This window comes from Strigops habroptila, chromosome 2 (genome assembly GCF_004027225.2).
Source record: "Strigops habroptila isolate Jane chromosome 2, bStrHab1.2.pri, whole genome shotgun sequence".
NCBI lineage: Eukaryota > Metazoa > Chordata > Aves > Psittaciformes > Psittacidae > Strigops > Strigops habroptila.
This window is the reverse complement of record NC_044278.2, coordinates 98700363-98719501: the sequence shown is the minus strand read 5'-3', so window position 1 is coordinate 98719501 and position 19139 is coordinate 98700363. Positions and strand designations below refer to the sequence as shown.

General features: G+C 42.9%; 1 protein-coding gene across 2 annotated transcripts; it reads left to right on the top strand.

Moving 5' to 3' along the window:
* Positions 1 to 7744: 7744 nt before the first annotated feature.
* On the top strand, positions 7745 to 16931 carry CCNA1 (cyclin A1). Of its 2 annotated transcripts, XM_030477483.1 has the most exons (9): positions 7745 to 8102; positions 8233 to 8388; positions 9518 to 9761; positions 9982 to 10103; positions 10811 to 11034; positions 11610 to 11814; positions 12719 to 12832; positions 13479 to 13612; positions 13957 to 16931. In XM_030477483.1, the coding sequence occupies exons 2-9, from the start codon at positions 8263 to 8265 to the stop codon at positions 14006 to 14008; spliced, it is 1221 nt and encodes a 406-aa protein (XP_030333343.1). In that variant the 5' UTR covers positions 7745 to 8102; positions 8233 to 8262; the 3' UTR covers positions 14009 to 16931. The 2 variants fall into 2 exon arrangements, with proteins under 2 accessions (XP_030333343.1, XP_030333344.1); XM_030477484.1 differs by lacking the exon at positions 7745 to 8102 and having other exon boundaries at positions 8199 to 8388.
* Positions 16932 to 19139: the final 2208 nt, after the last annotated feature.

Below are 19139 nucleotides of genomic sequence, written 5' to 3'. Positions count from 1 at the left end.
TCATTGAGCTTTCTATTAGCATACCATAAAGCTTTTCCCCTGTTACTCCAGTACGCAGTACAGTAGCATGTATACTTTTTAGATCATGTATATCTCAAGTAAAGGCATATTGAAAACACTGAAAGACATCCTATTTTCCTCTGGGGGTTTGCTGTAATGGGTAATCAATCTCATTGTTACAAACATTAGCTTTATGTCTAATTGGACTCTGACTGTTTTCAGGTACCTGTTGTTGAATTGTATTATCTCAGTGTCTGATAGAATAAATGGGCTTTTCAGGCTTGGTATCTTCTTCCCATGGGAGTCCTGATGCAATCCTGTCATCTCTCAGTCTTCTGCACACTAAAATGATGAGATATTTAAATTTCTTCCTGTAAGGCCTTTTTTTTTTTTAACAAAAACATCCAGATCTTTTTTTTCATTATTATTATTATTATTTATTTATTCTGTCTTGCATCCCTTACTACATTTTCCACATCTTTTTTAAATGCAGTCATTGGTTTTCCTTATTAAAATCATCATTCCTGCTTTCTACACTATAGAGTCCTTATTCTCTACCACACTGAATATGGACATTCAAACTCTATGATCTCAGATCTTCTCGGCTTTCCAAGATGAATGTTAACAAGCCAAAGAGCACAGATTACTACATGAGCAGAGCTTTTTAAATTTTAAATAATATGTAATGTAAAGTAGATGTGGTGAATTTTCCAGTCCTCTATTTTCCCCTCCAAATTACCCATCTTTACTGTATACATACAGATTTGCTCTCCATTTAGTAACTGCATTATCCTATTGTTTGGATTTCTTTATTCACACTGTTAGGATTTCTTTTATTCACGCTGGACTTCTAATATCTCTCCCTCCCACAAGGTCATTTTTTCCGGCTCTGCACTGCATTTTCATGAGAGGTATACACTTGTAATTACAGGTGCTCTATAAATCATCATCACTGTGAATCACAGACATAAATAAACAAGGTTGATGAAAGACCTTTTACTACTAGCAGTTATAACATAAAACAGGTTACACAGACAAGCTGTGACCTGTGAGATCAGATTGGTATCCAGAGTTTTAATCTCTGTTCTTGGCTGCAGTAGAGAAAAATGGCTATCATTTATCACTAGCAAAGCATGCAGTAAGAATGTATGAGCTCAACTACAGTAGCTTCTGTGTCTGTACATAAGCAGTGCTGTACCATACGTCTACTACAAACATTTATTAGCAATATGCTGTAATTATGAACACACAGATTCATTACAGACAACTCGAAACAGCAGAATTCTGATAATTGCAATGGGAAAGTGTAATTGCAATGAGCAAATATCATTAACTAATTTACTCAGATAATCAAGGGCCAACTAAAATGACATTGTGGAGAAACCACACAGTATTCCAATTAAAACACATAAACCAAAGAAAAAAGGCAGGGGAACTCCCCATGGAATGGAAGAGATTGGCTACTTCCATTTCTCCTTTCAGTACACTTTCCTGGCCATAAGGCTAATAATCCTGGTATACAGTTTGTGATTAATTGTGCACTGTTGCAAGCAGACATGTATTTGTATTTTTATTTAGTTTGAAAACAGCGGGATTGCAGTGCTCCAGGTATGATTAGTACAACCTGTTCGCTTCACAGGTTATGAAATCCACACTAATGGCCTGATGTCTAAGGAGCCCATCTAACGATTTTGACAAATCTTACCACTGACTTCTATGGGAAATAGGGGATAAAGCACCATGGACACAAAACAACTGGTCAATGACTCTGTCTAAGCAGGTATCTCTCCCTTCATCCATGCATGGTGGAATGATGTCATGTACTTTATATGTAAGGCACAGAGTTCAGAGGACAACCTCTCTTCCAGTTTAGATAAAACCATTGCCAGGCTCCAGCAATGCCAGATTTTTATGCAGAGCTAACTGATAAACACAGTTGCTTGTCATGATGCATTCTGATAAATAGTTGTCATTCTGATCATTTCTTTCAAAACCAAAGCATGCATTGCTTTTCTTCAGAGATTGTTCATGCCTTCAACAGAGATTTTCAATTTAATTTGAAATAAATGCTTGTAATATCAAAAACTTAAATTACTGAAAGATAAGATCTGAAAGTTTTCGTGTTTGATTTCTTCCTATTTTAAGTCAAAAGGAAATCCCATATCAAACTGCCATTCTATTAAAAAAAATTAATATCAAAATGGCTTCAGACAATTATAGTAACCACATCCCATTCTGCTCACATCCTTTAGTTTAGCTGTAGCAAAGTTTTATGATATGAATTTTAGCATATGAAAAATACCAAAGAATCACCACCCTGTGAACATGCATCTTATAGCACTTCAGACCTCTGCTGAGCTGAGGCTTTCATGAATAGCATTTGCCTTCACACTATAGATGTTGATCATTGCACCTACTTTTCAGAACAAAGATAAAAAACTATTTTCCAAGATGACTGTTGCTATAAATTTTGCTTCCATTTTTGTTATAGTTAGTAGATCCCCAACTAGTCATGCATAAAAAACTATCTGCTTTAAATGCATACAAGCCGCTCCATTTGAATTACTAACACAAACAAGTAGAACTGATACCAACAAATGGCAAATAACTTTTTTTTTTACTGTCCAGACGCTGCACTATGAGAATTTGTTGGTGATTGTCTGTTTAAGACTGGTGATTTGTCAGCTTCCCTAGGGTTATCAAGTCAAAACATGAATTTCCTTTGAAACATTTCAACCATCAGCTTCTGAGTAGAAATGAACAGCAGCTGTCAAAAACAGCTGAGCAGCAGATGCTGTGAATATAAGGATCATAAATTAGGGGACTGATTGAGAAAAGATTGACTATATAATAAGAGCATTTTAGCATGCACTTCAGCAATACCTGGCAAAAACGCTTAGCAGTGGAGCTAGACAGTTATTAAAGAGAGTGTCTTGAACAGTGCAGAAACATCTCTTTTTGAATTATGCAGACCTGTTTCAAGGTTCTGTCAAAGTTATGGGTGTTTTCCTGTGTTGTTCTGAAGTGAAAAGCAGGGTTGAGATATTAATGTTCTGTGAAGGACATTCATTTAAAACATGCACAGTACTCAAGTATGGTATCAACTGCTCTGTGATACAGAGAAGTCTGTAAGGGAATAAAATAAGGACAGCAAAAATGTTTGATTTTAGGCTTGATATTTTCCCTTCACATGAGCACTAAACGGTAGTTTATATTCTATGACTGCTTTAATACTGAAAAAGCTAATTTTCTTGTGCTTCTGGGTGAAATAGGAGTAAGTGCAGTGGTTATGGGCAACCTACATAGTCACAAAGCTAACAGGAGCAGCCCTAGACTGCTGTGGAGAAGCAACCCCAATGCTGGAAATGTTTGGAGCCGTATTTGTCACCTGTCACACCAGTTGATCCTGGAACATCTTTGGGGTCAGCTTCAGGCTATTCTGGTGATACCCTGCAGTGCAAGGCACTGGGGCTAGTGTACGCTGTGATCCCAATAAGAAAGGCACTCAGACTCCATAACCTATTGCTTAAAATACCATTTTCTGGAGCTAACACAAGAAAGAGAAAGAATACAGATAATCTCACGTCCCTTCAGGTGCTGGGAACCTCGAGCTGTGCTGTGCCAGACAGACCTCTGCTCAGGGCATGTGGTACAGATCCTACCCATGGGAAGGTTCACTGACATTTTCTTTTGAGACCTCTTATAGAATTTTCTTAGACAAAACACCTTTTATTCGTCATTTCTGCTGTATGTTCACATGAAAACTTGCTGCTCCACTTTAAGATAAAGACAAGGCCACTCAGGTGGTATAATCGACAACACCAAGTGGGAGCTGCCTGCGGGCTCCTCTGTTACCATCACCCAGCAGGGTTTAAGCTGCAGCCGAGAGTCCTGCACAGCCTAGCACAGGCCTGAAGCACAAGCTGTAGGTGCAGCACAGCGCAGCACAGCACCAGCCTGTGCCTACTCGGATTTGTTTTGTCATTATTTACAACCTCTTTCAGTTATGGCCTTTCTTTGAGTTTCTGGACAGTGCTGAACAAGCACAATTCTGTCAGACCATTTCTCCTGTGCTTAGGAAAGCTCAGAAAAGCTTAGAGTATTAGGTTCTTCTACCTGTCAAAGCAGGGAGTCCACATGTCTGCTGCCAATGGGGACTGGTCCCTCGCCGTGTCAGCCTTTGGATTATGTTTGCAAACTGTGAAAAGTACAATCTGCCATGAGCCTGAACTGCAGCAGGGACCATGTCAGAGCTGTACTAACAATTGTACAGTATAGATGAATGAACTGCATGGTAGTATATGTTTTCTGGCCTTTTTTAATGCACTATCATAAGCCAAGCAAAACAGACTGTGTCTGTGACTGCCTGTGCTTCCAGCAAGATGTGAGCCTATCTGTCAGGTTTCTGGGTGCACAGAGCTTTTTCTCCCTAGGCTACAGAGTTGTCCAAACTCACTCTTCACTGTGGGGTATCATGCAGAGGAATACTAGGTAAGCTGGGACTTGAGTGCTGTTTTGGGCCTGTGCTAATTATCCAGTGCAGATTCAGAAAGCCAAAACGATCTAATGTGTGTGGAGAGTCGGTATCTAATGTGCGTGGAGAGTCAGTGGCTCAACCAAGGCTGTGTCTTGGCCAACAACTTCTGATCCCTGGACACATGTTTTAATTGTTGGCCATTTTTCTGATTTTGGTAGTTCAGAAAAACACTGAAACTCAAGATAAAATCTATGTATTCCTAAATAATGGGAAATCAATTTACTGGTATGATAATCAAAGCACACTGCAGCCAGGGGACTGGACTATTCACAGCCCTAGGAATTACAGTCATCTGAAAGAAGAGACGTCATGTTCTTCACTGCTTTGCTACTGTAAGACCATACAAGAAGGTCCTGATGGGACCTTGCAGGTCACTGAGACCAGGCACAGCTCTTGCTGTCACAGAGGTTTCATTAACGTTTTTACAAACTTTCTGAACTCAGAGACTGCTCCCACAGCACATTTTCCGGGATATTATACAGCCATGCATTAAATTTGCTATGCAGTGGGACTTCCAGATTGCTCTGCAGTTAGCTGATCTCAGAAGAGTCTGTGGCACACGTGGACTTGCTGTGTGATTGCTCAGTTACATGAGTGTGAGAAAACTTGACAAATATTGAATGTGACCTGGCCAAAGTCATAATAACTCTGTGTCTACCTGCCTGAATGGATTTCCCTATCTGAATATTGTGTTATAATTCAACATGAGACTAAGAGACACAAGGCTGAAAAGTTGCAACAGTCATGCATTAACTGCTTCTCATCTTATACTTACACATATTTTTAAGACAATGGCTGATTTATTACCAGTGAAGATCCTACCCCCAGGCTGCAGGCCAAACAGCTGTTTAGGCCAAGCCAAAAACCTAGAGCATAAACCTAGGGACCAAAAAATACTTCAAAGGATGAAGAGAGAAGGGGACAGCTTACCGTAGTCTGATTTGTGGAGATCTGCTGGGAGCTTCTGAAGCAGCTGTGTCCTTCTCAAGCTCATGAGAGGAAGAAATATGCAGAAGAATATCTTGGGTGAAAATATGCTATGATTTCCTTTCAAAAGGCAAGTTTTCTCCCTGTATGCTTGCAGTTAGAGTATGAGTGAATCATGTGGTTTCAAACTGCAGAGGATGCTCCTTACAACGGTGACACGACCAAGATCACAAGAGGGGATGTGGTGGTGGTGGTGGCTTGAAAATTCTGAATTGAATGTGAAAGGTAGAACCAGAGTGTGCTACATCTCTCCTCCTGCTCCCAGGCACAGTACCAAGCACCTGCATTTGCACAGACAACATTTCTCTCTCCTGTAAACAAAACTTGCAAAAAGATTGATAGAGTAAAATATAATTGTCAAATGTTTCTGTTGGGAAATTTAAAAATAAAATCCAGCTCTCCGATCTCTAAAGAAGCCTTCTGTGGCACTCCTGGGAGGTCAGACATTGGGGCAGAACTGGAGACCAGGCACGGTCCCTCTCCATGCCCCAGATCATGAACTGAAATGTTTGCAGAGCTTACTGTGTAAAAGCTGGGACTGGCCTCAGAGAGGAAAGCAGGAGCCCATGCCTGCTAGAAGAAGGGAAGTCCCTTTAATTGAAAAAGGCATCAAATCTGGAAATTTCAACATTCAAAGCAAAATCTGCAAAAAGGAGAAAGAGCTAAGGAGATAGGAAAGATTCACGAGACAGAGATGAGTCCTAACCAGACCTTTCATACTGCCTTTTCCAGACCCACAGAGGAAGCATCCTCGCCAAGTCAGGAGTTGCTCTGAATTCTCTGCCTTCATAGAAATCATAAGACAGTAATTACTGTGAGATGCCCTAAGGAGCCCACTCAGGAAGGCTTCAGTTTCCTCCCAAGCACACACAGGGAAGCTCAGAAGTAAATGATTAATGGCCCAAAGCTTTATTTGATCTGCTGCTACAATTAAGTAGTGGCTGGCAAAGCTCACTGGCCTCCCTCAGGTACTAATCCATATTGGGCTGTTTCAAAGAGTTCCTGGGAATCTGGAGCTTAGATAACCTCATTAAAAGCTATTTGAGAGGCATTTCAGTTACATTAACGTACTATATGACTACTGAGGATATCAATATGCTACTCATACATAAAAATATTAATAAGTCATCTGCTGCGTAGCTTAGGTTCTTCAGTTATGTCTAAATGGTGTACGGATATGATGAGTGTTTGGATACAAAGGATATTCACTGACTGAAGATGAATTTAGTAAAGAACTTCCATCCATATATTTGGCTAGGAGTGACACGTGATCTTTGTATGACTGTGAGCTACGTGTTAGACCTAATTATGACATAAGACCTTGATTGATGTATTCAGTTTTTGGATGATAGCTCCTACATTTCAATCACTCTGTTTTGCATCTCGAGAAGTACCACAGCCGCCAAGGCACAGACATTTTTGACAGCAGTTTCTTTAATGTGCTCTAACAGAACTGCAAAAAAGGGAAATCCTCCAGTTTCCCATGCTGTCTCTTCTGGGACATCATGATGCTGATACCTAACCTACATCTCATGCTGAGGTTTAAGCTGTTATTCTGCTTGCTCTTTTGTCTACGCTACGGACTTTCAGAGTGCTTGTGTGCCAACACAGGCTGTATTATGGTTTGTTCATGCAGGAACAGCCATGAGCATGGTGACTTACACTCAGTCTGAGGTTCACGATAACCTCCTGGATTCTTCTTCACAGAGCTGCAACCTACCTGGTTGTTCCCTATCCTGCATTGCTGCAGCTGATGGCTCTGTCTGAGCTTGCACTTGTGCTTCGGGAGCATCACGCTTTTCCAGAACACTTTTCCAGTTTGTCAAGATAATTTCAGAAACCTAATTTTGCTCCCCGACACTGTCACAGCCCTTCCCAGCACCACTGGTGGTGTTATCCCCAGATTCAGTAAGTGTGCTCTCTGTGTCATTATCCACACCACTGGTGAAAATCTTTGATGGCACCGGATAAACTGCTTCTTAAATCCTGTTACAGGGCTCTGTATTTCCGCCGCTGAAAGCCGCTCTCATGCACAGCCGTGCAACCAGTTCTGCCGCTGTCCCCTAGCTTAGACTTTACAAGGTGCTACGGGAGCCAAACCCAGGCTTAAATCCACTGCAATCCCCTTGTTTTAACTTTACCGAGGAGGGCAGCCGAACCCCTGTACCCCAGCTGTGCGCATCACGCCACCCCTCTCTGCACGCCCTCTCCGCACGTTCTGGATGTCTGGGACGGGCCGCGCGGGGAGGGGTGTGCAGCGGCGGGGCCGCGGCTCTCGGCCCCGCCACTCGTGCCCCGCCGCCCGGCGGGCGCTGCGCAGGGCGGGCGGTGCCCTGCGCGGGGCAGCGCGGCCGGGCCCGCGTGGGGCGGCCCCCCGCCGGGGTCTCCATGACGACCCGCCGCCGCTTGTGTTGCCAGGGCGGCGGCGCCGGGGGTTGAGGCCCGGGCTTCCAACTGGCCGCGGCCAACAGCCGCCGCCACCGCCTCCATTGGCCGCCGCCTATATAGGGGCTGCGGGCGAGCGTGCCGGGCGTGCTGGCTGCTTCCCTTCTGCTTTCTCGGCGGTGCGGCGTTCTCGGTGGGTCAGTGGCGAAAGGGGCTGGGCGATGCGGTGCCGGCTTTCCGGCTGCGCGACCGCCTGCCTTCCTGCGGGACGGGTTTATTTTATCCCAACTTTATTGCGGTGTGTGGTTGTTCTTTGGTTTTAGTTGCCTCCGAAAGGTACCGACGTCGGGGCGATGCGCCGCACCGGTGAGAAGAGCCGGGCGGGGCGGCGGGAGCCCTGCCCCGCTGCCCCCCGCAGCAGCGGGCGGGCCGTGCTGGGGGTGCTGGCGGAGAACGGGCAGCAGCGGCCCAGCGCCCAGGTGAGCTTCGCAGCGCCGAGGAGCCGCGGCCGCCTGCCGGGCGCCCCGCGGGCAGCTCCCTTGCCGCGGCCATGGGCGGTGCCCGCTCCCTCTCTCGAGGCTGCAGGTAAAGGGCGGGAGCGGCAGGGTAAGGAGCCGCGTCCGGCTCCAGCTGATGAGCGTGAGTTTCCCGAGAAACCCGCTAGAGTTACTAGCTCGTTCCTAATCTGCAATCGCTTCCCCGTGGAAATACTTTGAACAAATAATCCATCCTGGAGGGAAGGGAGACGTGGTGAGGCTTTATATGGGCTCATATCCTCTGAAAGTGCAGGGGATGGCTCAAGAAAGGTTCATTTACTGATGCTTACCCAAAGGTCCCGTTGCCATGTGGCTGGCCATGCTCCCTTCAGCATGCCAGAGTCTTCAAGAAGCTAAAGCTCACAGCAGGGTGTCTGCCTGCATTTGTGTTCCTGGAACCTTCGCAGGGTCTGGTGGTGCGGCAGGGGAAGTGTTACAGTGATGATTTACAGGACCTAAAATAGCTGCTGTTATATGTATGCAAGCTCTTCCTGATTGTGACAGCGTAAAGCCCCTAACTCAGTTGCTGCCTTACTGATAGCAGATGATGTGAAGGATTGGAGCCTGGTCACACCTCATAGTCCTAGATGTGATGCTTGAGCTCAAAAGTTCAAACGTGGGTTTGTAACTCAGCATAAAATGCCTTCTTGCAGATGAAGCCCTTCACAAATCTGTGACAGTGAGCTGAGCACTTCCTTTTGTTACTCTAACCTGCTGCACTGCAAAGCAGCTGCTCCTTGCCAGAACTGAATGTGGATCAGATCCTGTACTTGCCATCCCCTTAGGAACAGAGTAGCACCTTTGCCTCTCCCCCTTGGTGGTGGGCACTGGACATGAGGCTGCTCCCTCGGTTCCTGACTTTCACTACACCTTAGTCTTTTGGTGAGGAGTTTGTTGCAGCAAGACAGCAACAAGGGGTATTTCTGAGGCACCAGGTGTACCTGGTGTTTTTTCCAGTGGGCTTTTGTTATTGGTGTCTTAAGCAAGGAGAGTGATTTTTCTCTATGAAAACAAGTGATACTGTTGTTTTCTTCCCGACTTGCCCTCCCACAGCCTGTGTGTTCTGTTTCAGGGCGTTACTGTTATCAGACGCTTCTCTGGCTCTGAAAACACCGTCCCTTCATCTGGAAAAGATGAATTACCCAAGCAAACGGTCAGTGCTGTGTCAAAGCAAGCGTTTGCTATCTATGAGGATGAATCAGAAGAAAAAGAGAACTACAGCTGCCAAGTGGCTGAAGAGCTGGAATCAAGCCTGTGTGAACTGGATACTAGTGCAATAACATCCAGTATCCACCTGCTGCTGGATCTGAGTACAGGTAACTCCTGTTACAACTCAGATGGTACCCACAGCACATGTAGGGTGGTTCTGAATTGTGATGCTGGTAACCTAGCTAGTAGCTTGTATTACAATAAATAACACTTCAAAGTAACTTGGAATGTGTCTAAATGAGGCAAACAACTTACATTCTAGACATGGCAGGAGAAGGTGAAGAGGCTAATTACACAAATGTCTTGCTGCTTCCTCTTGCCTGTTAGGATCTCCTATGGTAGTGGATACGTCCTTCCAGTCCCAGCCTGAGGATCACATGGTAGATCCTGTAACTCTGACTGTGGGAGAGTATGCAGAAGACATTCACCAGTACCTCAGAGAGGCTGAAGTGAGTGCCTTGGAACAAGCTTATAGGTATTTGTGGTCTCTGTGATGGTCTACAATACTGCAAAGAGGTACAGCTGCCCCAGGATAACCCAAGGCTGAACTACAGAGGAGAGAAAGCAAGCAGTAAAAGCCACCTCTGAAACATGTAGACAGTGATGAGATCTTTCATGATTACTCTTTTCCCTGAAAATCCCTACTATTGGAGCATCTCTTGACTCCTTGGGATGGAGAAATCATTCTTGCAGATGGGAGTTGAATGCTTTAAAAGTACTAAAGCAGTCGGATGTGATGTCACTGACAGCTCTTTTGCTATAGTGTTTTTTTTCCTACCTTTCTGTATAAGCACATTAAAGGGCATTCTCCCAGTAAGAAGCGGGGGAGAGGGAGGGAATGTGGTTTGTTCATTCTCAGGTGCCTCTGAATGGCTTGTATGTGCTTGATGGCAAAGACTTTCCATAGTTCAGGAGGTCTTTTACTATTCTGCTACTAAAACAGTAGCTCTTATCTTTTCAGTGTAGGAATACTACTTTCTAGAGATGCTGCTAGTTAGTGCTACTAGCACTATATTGTAGTTAGTAGTAATGAGTTATTAATAGTGGAACAACTCATGCTTCTCTTGGTATAAGTATGAAGAATGTCAATCAGCTCAGCCATCAATGGCTCTTTTCAGGGTGAGCATCCTGATTCTCCAACTCTCTCTCCAAACAGGTACGATTCAGGCCCAAGCCCTACTACATGAAGAAACAACCAGATATCACAACAGGAATGCGTGCCATCTTGGTAGATTGGCTGGTGGAAGTAGGGGAAGAATATAAACTTCGCACAGAGACTCTGTACTTAGCGGTGAACTTCCTGGATAGGTTTCTTTCCTGCATGTCTGTTCTCAGAGGGAAGCTGCAGCTTGTAGGAACAGCAGCAATCCTTCTGGCTGCGTAAGTTTATTACCTTATCTGGGAGCTAAAACTCTTTGTTTTTTTTGTCTTCTCATGATATCTCAAGATTAGCAGCTTTGCCAACTTTGGTGCTAGCAAAATTAAACTTTTCATGTTTGTGATGTGAGGAACTGTAGTGGGGAAAATTTGTAAGCATAACAGCAGTAGCAAAACCACTACTATGTTAGGCTGCAACTCTGAAAGACTAAAGTAGGTTCACAGCTGCAATCAGCCTTCAACTGCTTTAAGTAGACAGGGTACCCAGCATAGCCTAAGAGTACATGGGGGTTTGTCTGGAGCTCACTGTTACTGAGGTACAGTCTGAGATCTTGCTATTAGTAAAGAATTAACAATGTGGTATGTTTCTATCTAGACTGGTGACTTGGAATTGCTCTAAACATCTTTGCCCAAATTTGAAATTAAATTAAATTAAACTAGGCTGAAGGAAGGACTAAAATAAGAGCTCTACACAAATTTTAGTAGTGTAATGTGCTCATCCTGATATGGGTTAAGCAGAAGGCTTTGTCTTACCATAACTTTCAAGCTGGCAAATGTCTTCTATATTCCTTTTACAGGAAGTATGAAGAGATCTACCCACCAGAAGTGGATGAATTTGTGTATATAACGGATGATACCTACACAAAGAGGCAGCTGCTAAGAATGGAACACCTGCTTCTCAAAGTGTTGGCTTTTGACCTAACAGCCCCAACCATCAACCAGTTCCTCCTTCAGTATATTCAGAGGCATGGAGTCTGTATGAAGACAGAGAACTTTGCAAGGGTATGAGTTATTCTCCTTTTAGGACTGTGGGAGGAGAAGTGATCCTAAAAGCAGAACCACTTGTCTGCACAGATAACTTGGTTAAATACAGGTTCCTCTACTATACTATGCTCTGTGAGAAGATACTCTTTTTCTCATGCCAAGTCTTATCTGGGACTGCAGTAAGCCTAAAACTGGATGTTTTGCAGCCTACTACCTTCAGTAGAAGGCTTGTGAGACTGCTGGATAAATGTCTCATAAACCAAACTCAAGATTTCTATCTGTCCGGTCAGGACTAATGCATTGACTAGGCAGCTGGGTGGTAGAAATCTGGTTGTTTTTTGAAGAGTGCCTGCATAGCAAGTCTGCCCTGGACGTAGTGGTACTATATATTGCTACACAATGACATAGTATATATACCTGTATAGCTGCATAGACAACCCTCCTTGGAGACTGGTTAACCCAAGCTTATGGCACATATCTGACCTGCTGCTTACCTGCAAGGGGTATAGGATTGTACACTGGCTTTACTCCAACAGAGCTCACATTCTGTTTCTTAGAGCTGTCCATTTATCCCTGATCTCCAAGTGAGATCAACCTGTATGAACGAAAGCCTTGGAGGATGGGAACATGAATCTTCTAAGTATCTATCTGTAGATTTACATCAGAGCTGTTGATGGGAACAGAACCTCATATTAGTGTAGATTATTTAGGCTTTGACAAAGGCTTCTGTCTCCACTGAAACATGCTAAAGGTTTGTCTGTAAGATTGACAGGACTAGGATGCTATTTCTACCCATCTGATGTGCAACTCATGCTTTTTACATGAAATTGAGACCACTGATTATTTTCAGTGCTTGCTGTATTGAACTGATTGTACCAGCTAGGCTCATGCTGTTTGAAAAACTTGTGGGTTTTTTGTTCAGTATCTTGCAGAGCTGAGTCTGCTTGAAGCTGATCCTTTTCTGAAGTACCTTCCTTCGCAAACTGCTGCAGCAGCCTACTGTCTAGCAAACTATACGGTGAACAAGTCTTTCTGGGTAAGAATAACAACTGTATGTTAATGAGTAGCTCAAGCATTTTGTTATCGTTAGAATTAGGCTGAAAAGCAGAAGGAGTAGCTTCAAAGTATGTTATGAAGGCTGAAATCCTAGGATGAGCAGCTTTTCCTCAACTAATGGAACTACCTGATAAATTAACGTTAAATCAACTTGAAATATCCTGTCTCATTTCTGATATGAGAGACCTTGCTGTCTTGCTCAATTACATCAAGTCTTTATCTAAGACCTTGTTAGTCTTTAACCTCCAAAACTTCTCCCCCAAACACCATTCAGGGGCTTTCTAGGTGGGAGGGAAGACCTGAAGGTGTCCACTTGAGTGGAGTGATTGCACAGAGCGGCAGCTTTAATGCAGGCCTTGATAGGCCTCTCAGCTGGGTGTTAGATAACAGCTTTGGCAGAGAATGGATTCCACATGCTTAGAGCAGAAGGAGCTTCTGGTCAGATCTGGCACCAAGGAAGACCTAGAGTGAAACTGGTGGCAGGATACACTTGAATCCTATTCAAGCCTAAAAAATCTAGTGTGAGCACTGATGTAGTGAAAATGGTTTCTGCTTTTGTAGAAGATGTATCTCCTAGATGAATGATGCCTACAATGGAATAACATTGTGTTTTCTCCTCTGGCCAGCCGGAAACACTTGCTGCATTCACTGGATATTCATTAAGTGAGATAGTGCCTTGCCTGACTGATCTGCATAAAGCATGCCTTGATGCTCCCCATTGCCAACTGCAAGCAATTAAGGAGAAGTATAAGCACTCCAAGTGAGTAACCAGGAAGACAATGTTTTGTAACTTGAAGGCTGTAAGCACATGATAACTCTGGCTTAGCAGCTTGGGTTACAGCTTCTGTAGCGGACTAACTTCTTATAGAGGTCAGCTTCTATTCCTGAAACAGAAGCCTCTGTCTCAGCCTCTTTAGGGGAAAACTTTTCTATCAATCAGAAGAGTAGTTCATACATAAGCATACAGATGTAGTGAATAACAGTTCTGCAATGTTGCAGAATGATTCTTTCCTTCCCCAGTGTCAATTTACACCCCAGTGTAATGTGGTATCTTTAAATTTGTTAGCTAAACTACTATCTGTAGTGATTGCATTTCTATTCCAGGTACCTGCAGGTGTCTCTTGTGGAGCCCCCAACAGTTCTTCCTCTACAATAGAGACTGGATCCTGGACTTGAAGATTACTTTGTCCCAGTCAGTCCCATAACATTTTATAGAACACTGCAGGTCGTGTGTCTGTAACCATAGTGATCAGAATGGTTTTTAGCTAGCATTTTTAAATTAGATACCCCATTTAAAAAGGGGCTATTACACTATAGCTCTTAATAAACTGACAGCACTTTTAATAAATACCTTATTACACTGTTCCGCTGTGAATCTTTCTGACTCTAGTTAATATCTGCAGTGACAGTGAGTGGGAAGGGTTATGGTTTTCTACAAAAAAGGGGCTTTTAAGGTAGCTGGAGTGGATAGTGTAGCTTGAACCAAAACAACCTGACATCCCCATAGACACAGATGACTTGCTGCAGTATCTTATCTGGTTATTCCTCTTCTGAGACAAAATCGTGTGGTTATGAACAGAACCTATTTTCTGCAACTTGTTTACCCTATCACACCAAAACCATCTAGATGCACATCATCTGTGAGTACTGAATTTGTGTGTAGGAGCCATCAATGTTGATTAAGAGACAAGCTTCCCTTCATGGAGGTGAATAGGAGGATTGCTCTGCAGAGAGCTGGAGGAAGGGGAGATTGTGGCTGGCAGAGCCTTAGGAACACTTCAAACACTGGTGGACAAACTGCAGTAGAGAACAATTGCTAAAAACTGAGGTACTGGAGCAGTGGAGTTGAGCTAGGTGGCTGTTGTGTCATACTTGTGGTATTGAGTAGTCTTAAGGCATAGCTGTCTGAGATGACCTATCCAGCAACTACAGCACTGCTCAACATATCTGGTCTGCAGTCTAGAGAAACCTCACTTAGTACAAAGGGTGGGGGTGACAGGACAGGACTATCTTATCCTGAGTTGCTATGCTGTCTTGTGTCCCCAGTTATTCATTAGCTAATGTTTTCAAATAACAAACAAAAAGCTACCTCAAGTACTCTTAAATACAACCTGTCCAAAGTAGTTAGGTTGGTCATGTTGGTTGAGATGTCGAGAACTATATTCTAAATGGCAAGGTAGGTTTGAGGCATTCTCTTTCTATAAGAGTTGGAAACCTTCAGTGTTTACTGCTTCCTAAGGGAGTCATCTGTACAAGACATTATGTGTTTCCAAACAAGAATATGCTTAACACTTGACATTAACATGCAATTCAGCAGACTTAGTAAGTATCAGCTAACAAGCCTCTTTAATTTTAAAACCTGATTATACCAGTGTGTGTCATAAGGCTTTTCTTAGCTTCAGAGGTTTCACTTCCTTCTATGTGTAAGACTTTTTCTTCCCCCTGCCTCCTCCCTGTTGCAAATGGTGAATCCTCTTAGCAATGCAAACCCCTGTATTTCTCCAAAATGGAGGTAATGCTAATGACTGATTAACTTGTCTCAAAGTAAATATCCTTTCAGGGAGGGAATGTTCAGTTTCAGTCTAGCCTATGCAGTTCTTGGTCTCTTGCTTCAAGTTCTTTATAGTCAAGTAAATTAATCCATTTTGGGTTTTACTGTAATGACATGTGATCAGATATGCCAGATGTACCAGCTTGTTTATGGTGTTTCAGGCTGAACATAAGGTTTCCTGAAACCCCATGTTTATAAGCCTTACTCTACTCAGGTGATAGTGCTTACTGAACTGCAATTTCTGTAGTGTTGAGTATTTTGGAAGCAGTAATCTATATCTCACATACAGAACTGTTTTCCTAGTGTTAGAGCAGTTTGAAAGTGTTTGTATGGTTGCGTCACAGTAGTAATGGGGAAGAGGTGAGTTTTGTTCTTATGAACAGTCTATGACCACAGTCATATCTCTGTTCCTGGGCTAACAGATTTGGTGTATCTAACAGAATAGGAGGTGTCCAGGTCTGAAATTACTAAATGTTTTACCATATGATGTCTTCCTAGAGGCCAAATTTCTGTTCTATTGTACTTTTTTTAGAGTCTACCTAGCTGTAAGACAGAAAATAGTTGCATTTAACTTCCCTGAAGCTTTCTTTGGCATACAAACTTTCCTGATACTATTTTTTTTAAACTACAGTATCTGAAGATGACAGTGCTTCATCTGCTTTCTTGTTTTGTCATTTTGCAACTGAGCTAGTGACTTAAATGTTCCTTTAGACTAAAGGCTAAAAAGGGAAAATGAAAAAAGTTAAGTAGTTAAGGTGAAGAATTGTGTAATGCTGCAGTGCAAATGCTACTAAGTTTGTGCGAGATGGATTAAACTTGAATTTGTGAGATGGGAGAAACTGAAGTGCTCTCAACTGAGATCTGTGGGTAATAATGGCATTTTGAATATTCCTGTTCTGTTCTCGCTTCCTTTTGTTGTATTTGTCTTGGTGAGAGGAAATGTCTTAGTGCTTTTATCTAAGTGAGCCTTGACTCTTGCAAAGTAAAAACTGGGTGCTATATCCTCTCTCATTCTATGTAAGTCACTGCACTAATGCTGGCCTGCCCCTCATGTGGTATCTCCTCTGCAGCTGATACTTGACATCAAGGTATAAGAGATGCTTCAGCTGGGCATATTGTGGTAATGAAGGTGAGATAATGCTGCAGTAAAAGATGAAGTGCTTAAATGCAGATGCAAATCCACCTAAGAGCACTTAAAAAAAAGAGGTACTGAAAATGATCAAATATACAGGAATATGGATTTATAAGAAGGGAGATGAAAGCAACCCAAAAAGAAGCTTTAAGCTTCCATTGATGTACTGTGCTTTTGCTGTACAGAAAAAGTAAGACCTATAAAGCTCACAGCCTTGTGTGATGTTTGAAACAAACAGAACCAGATTTCTTGAAGACAGCTGTGTCTTGGAAAAGAAATAAAGGGGAATCAATATTAAGATTAAACAGAGGCAGTCTCAATTCTGGACCATCCCACTTGTAGATTTTTCTTTTTGTTTATTTTTGTGGGTTTTCTTTTTTTGTTTTGTTTTTTTGGTGGTGGGTTCTTTTTGGTTTGTGGATTTTTTTGTTTGTGTGTTTTTTTGGGGTTTTTTTGTTTATTTTTTTTCCAGGAAATATTTAAACTGTTGCAGTTTCATAAATGTCAAGCCTGATCTTGCTCAGTTAGATCTGCTGTGAAGATCAGTCTGACTTTCAGTGTGTGTATTTCAAAGGGTGAATGTTGACTTCTATGCAGGTCACATTATCTTCCTCCCAATTAAAATGTGTTTGGACAATACAGTGGGAGTAAAACCTACTGGCGAGACAGCAGGATGAGCACATCCAAGGAGCTTTGAGTAATCATTCAATTCTCTGGAGTGGGTTGGAATTGAAAAGTGTTGAAGATTAACTTTGACCCATGATGTTCAGTTCAAGAGCTTGTTAACACTGGTATTAGAAACCAACAAAAAGCTCCCCAATCTTATTCTAGCAGTTTCCATACTATCATGCTGTGACTTTCAGAAGACCCAAATGTGCTGTGGTTGCATGATCCTGTTTCTTCTATGCTGTACGTATCTTTTTTAATCAATAAATTTTAACATTAAATATTATAGCTGTCTCTGGTGTCCTGAGAAAGCTGTTCTTTGTACTGGGGGATGTACCATGGATCCACTGTTCCCTTAAGATTAAGATGGAAAAGCAGAACTCAATCCTTTGTGGGGAAGGTACTGATTTAACAGCTATCATTGGCCTTTGTTTTCCTCTTTTCTGGAGGTAAGGATGTCTGAGAGGCAATTGGGTAATTAGAATGATTTAACTGTGGTCAGGATAGTTAAGCTGTTAATTCAGGATTGAAGGATGCCTGCCTTGCTGAGAAACCTGGCTCTGTGACTAGCCTGTGTACATCCTGCCTGTTGTCATTTCTACAAATGACTAAAATTAGTTCTGATCACTGAGGTTGATACTTATTTTAGGCAGTGACCTTGAAGCAACTTGTGGGACTGCTTTTAAGGTTGAGAAACAGGCCAGCAGCATCAGTGCTTTCTTCCTGGAATCAAGCTTTTTGTGTTTCAATTTTCCTTAGCACTCACTGTCCCAGAGCAAGATCATCTTGGTGTACTGAAGAGCTGGGCAGACTCTACAAGGCAGATGTGACCTGGAGGAGGTACAACCCCTACTACTCAGATGCTCTACAATGCTGTCAAGTTGAGGCTTGCAAATGTTGTTAGGTTCTCTGGTGGTTAAAGTGGATGTATGCATTTTCCCATTGCATCAGACAATGCAGAGTCTCACAGAATACTTATTTTTGACTCTTGTCTGCTTCATAACTATTCTCTTGTATCCTAAGCTCAGACTTTCTCTTAGATGGTTGTTCTGATCGCATCCACTTAAAAAAAATAAAATACAAAGCTCTGCGTGATGAGATGCCCATAATGAACATCCCTGGCAACATGTTTATGGAGGATGTGCACTTTATCTGGTGTTCCTGCAGATATATAGACAAACATTGGTTTAGAAAGCATCTGTGATGAGTAGCTAAGAGAGCCAGTCCCACCTCTTCTGTGCCGTGTTTGGGGTTTGTCAGTGTAGATGGCAGCAGCAGTGCAAATATTGAAGAGAATTAGCACAGACATACTTCCAGAACAGTTTACAGGAAGATATTGAACATATACAGCTAATCCTAAAGTACATGCCTACATTCATCAAATTAACTTGTGTCTAAACTAAGCCAAGACAAGGAAGACCAGCCAGTCCTGGCCCTGTTCTTCCTGAAGATGCTAAAATTATGGCTCTGTCCTGGAGTTTGTACAGTGCTTATCTGGCTAGGCTGTGCTAGTACTGAAAAACAATAGTGGGCTGAGCAAGTACTGGTTCCTGGCCAAATGTCTGCCTCCATTTGGCTCGCTTCCATGATGCTTAGGGCTAGCTCCTTTTCCAAGCAGATTTGTCCTGGGGAGAGCTTGTTGGAGCAGGACAAAATTGCCAGTGTGAGCTAACGGGCTGTGTTGTTGACTGTGTTCAGTGCTTGTGCTTGCTGTCTGCCCCTCTTTTGTCTTAGTAATGTGCTTAGAATGACCAAGTGTCCCAGTCACTGATACCAGTGAATACGTAGCTAAATCGTAAGGGAGTCCTCGGTCCTTGTCTTTCAGACCCTCTTTATTTGAACACAGAGAAGTGCTATTGGACTCGAGTGCTGGAAGAACAGGCACATGATAAAGCACAGAGTTCTGGCAAGAAATAGCCTTCTCCATCCACCATCTGC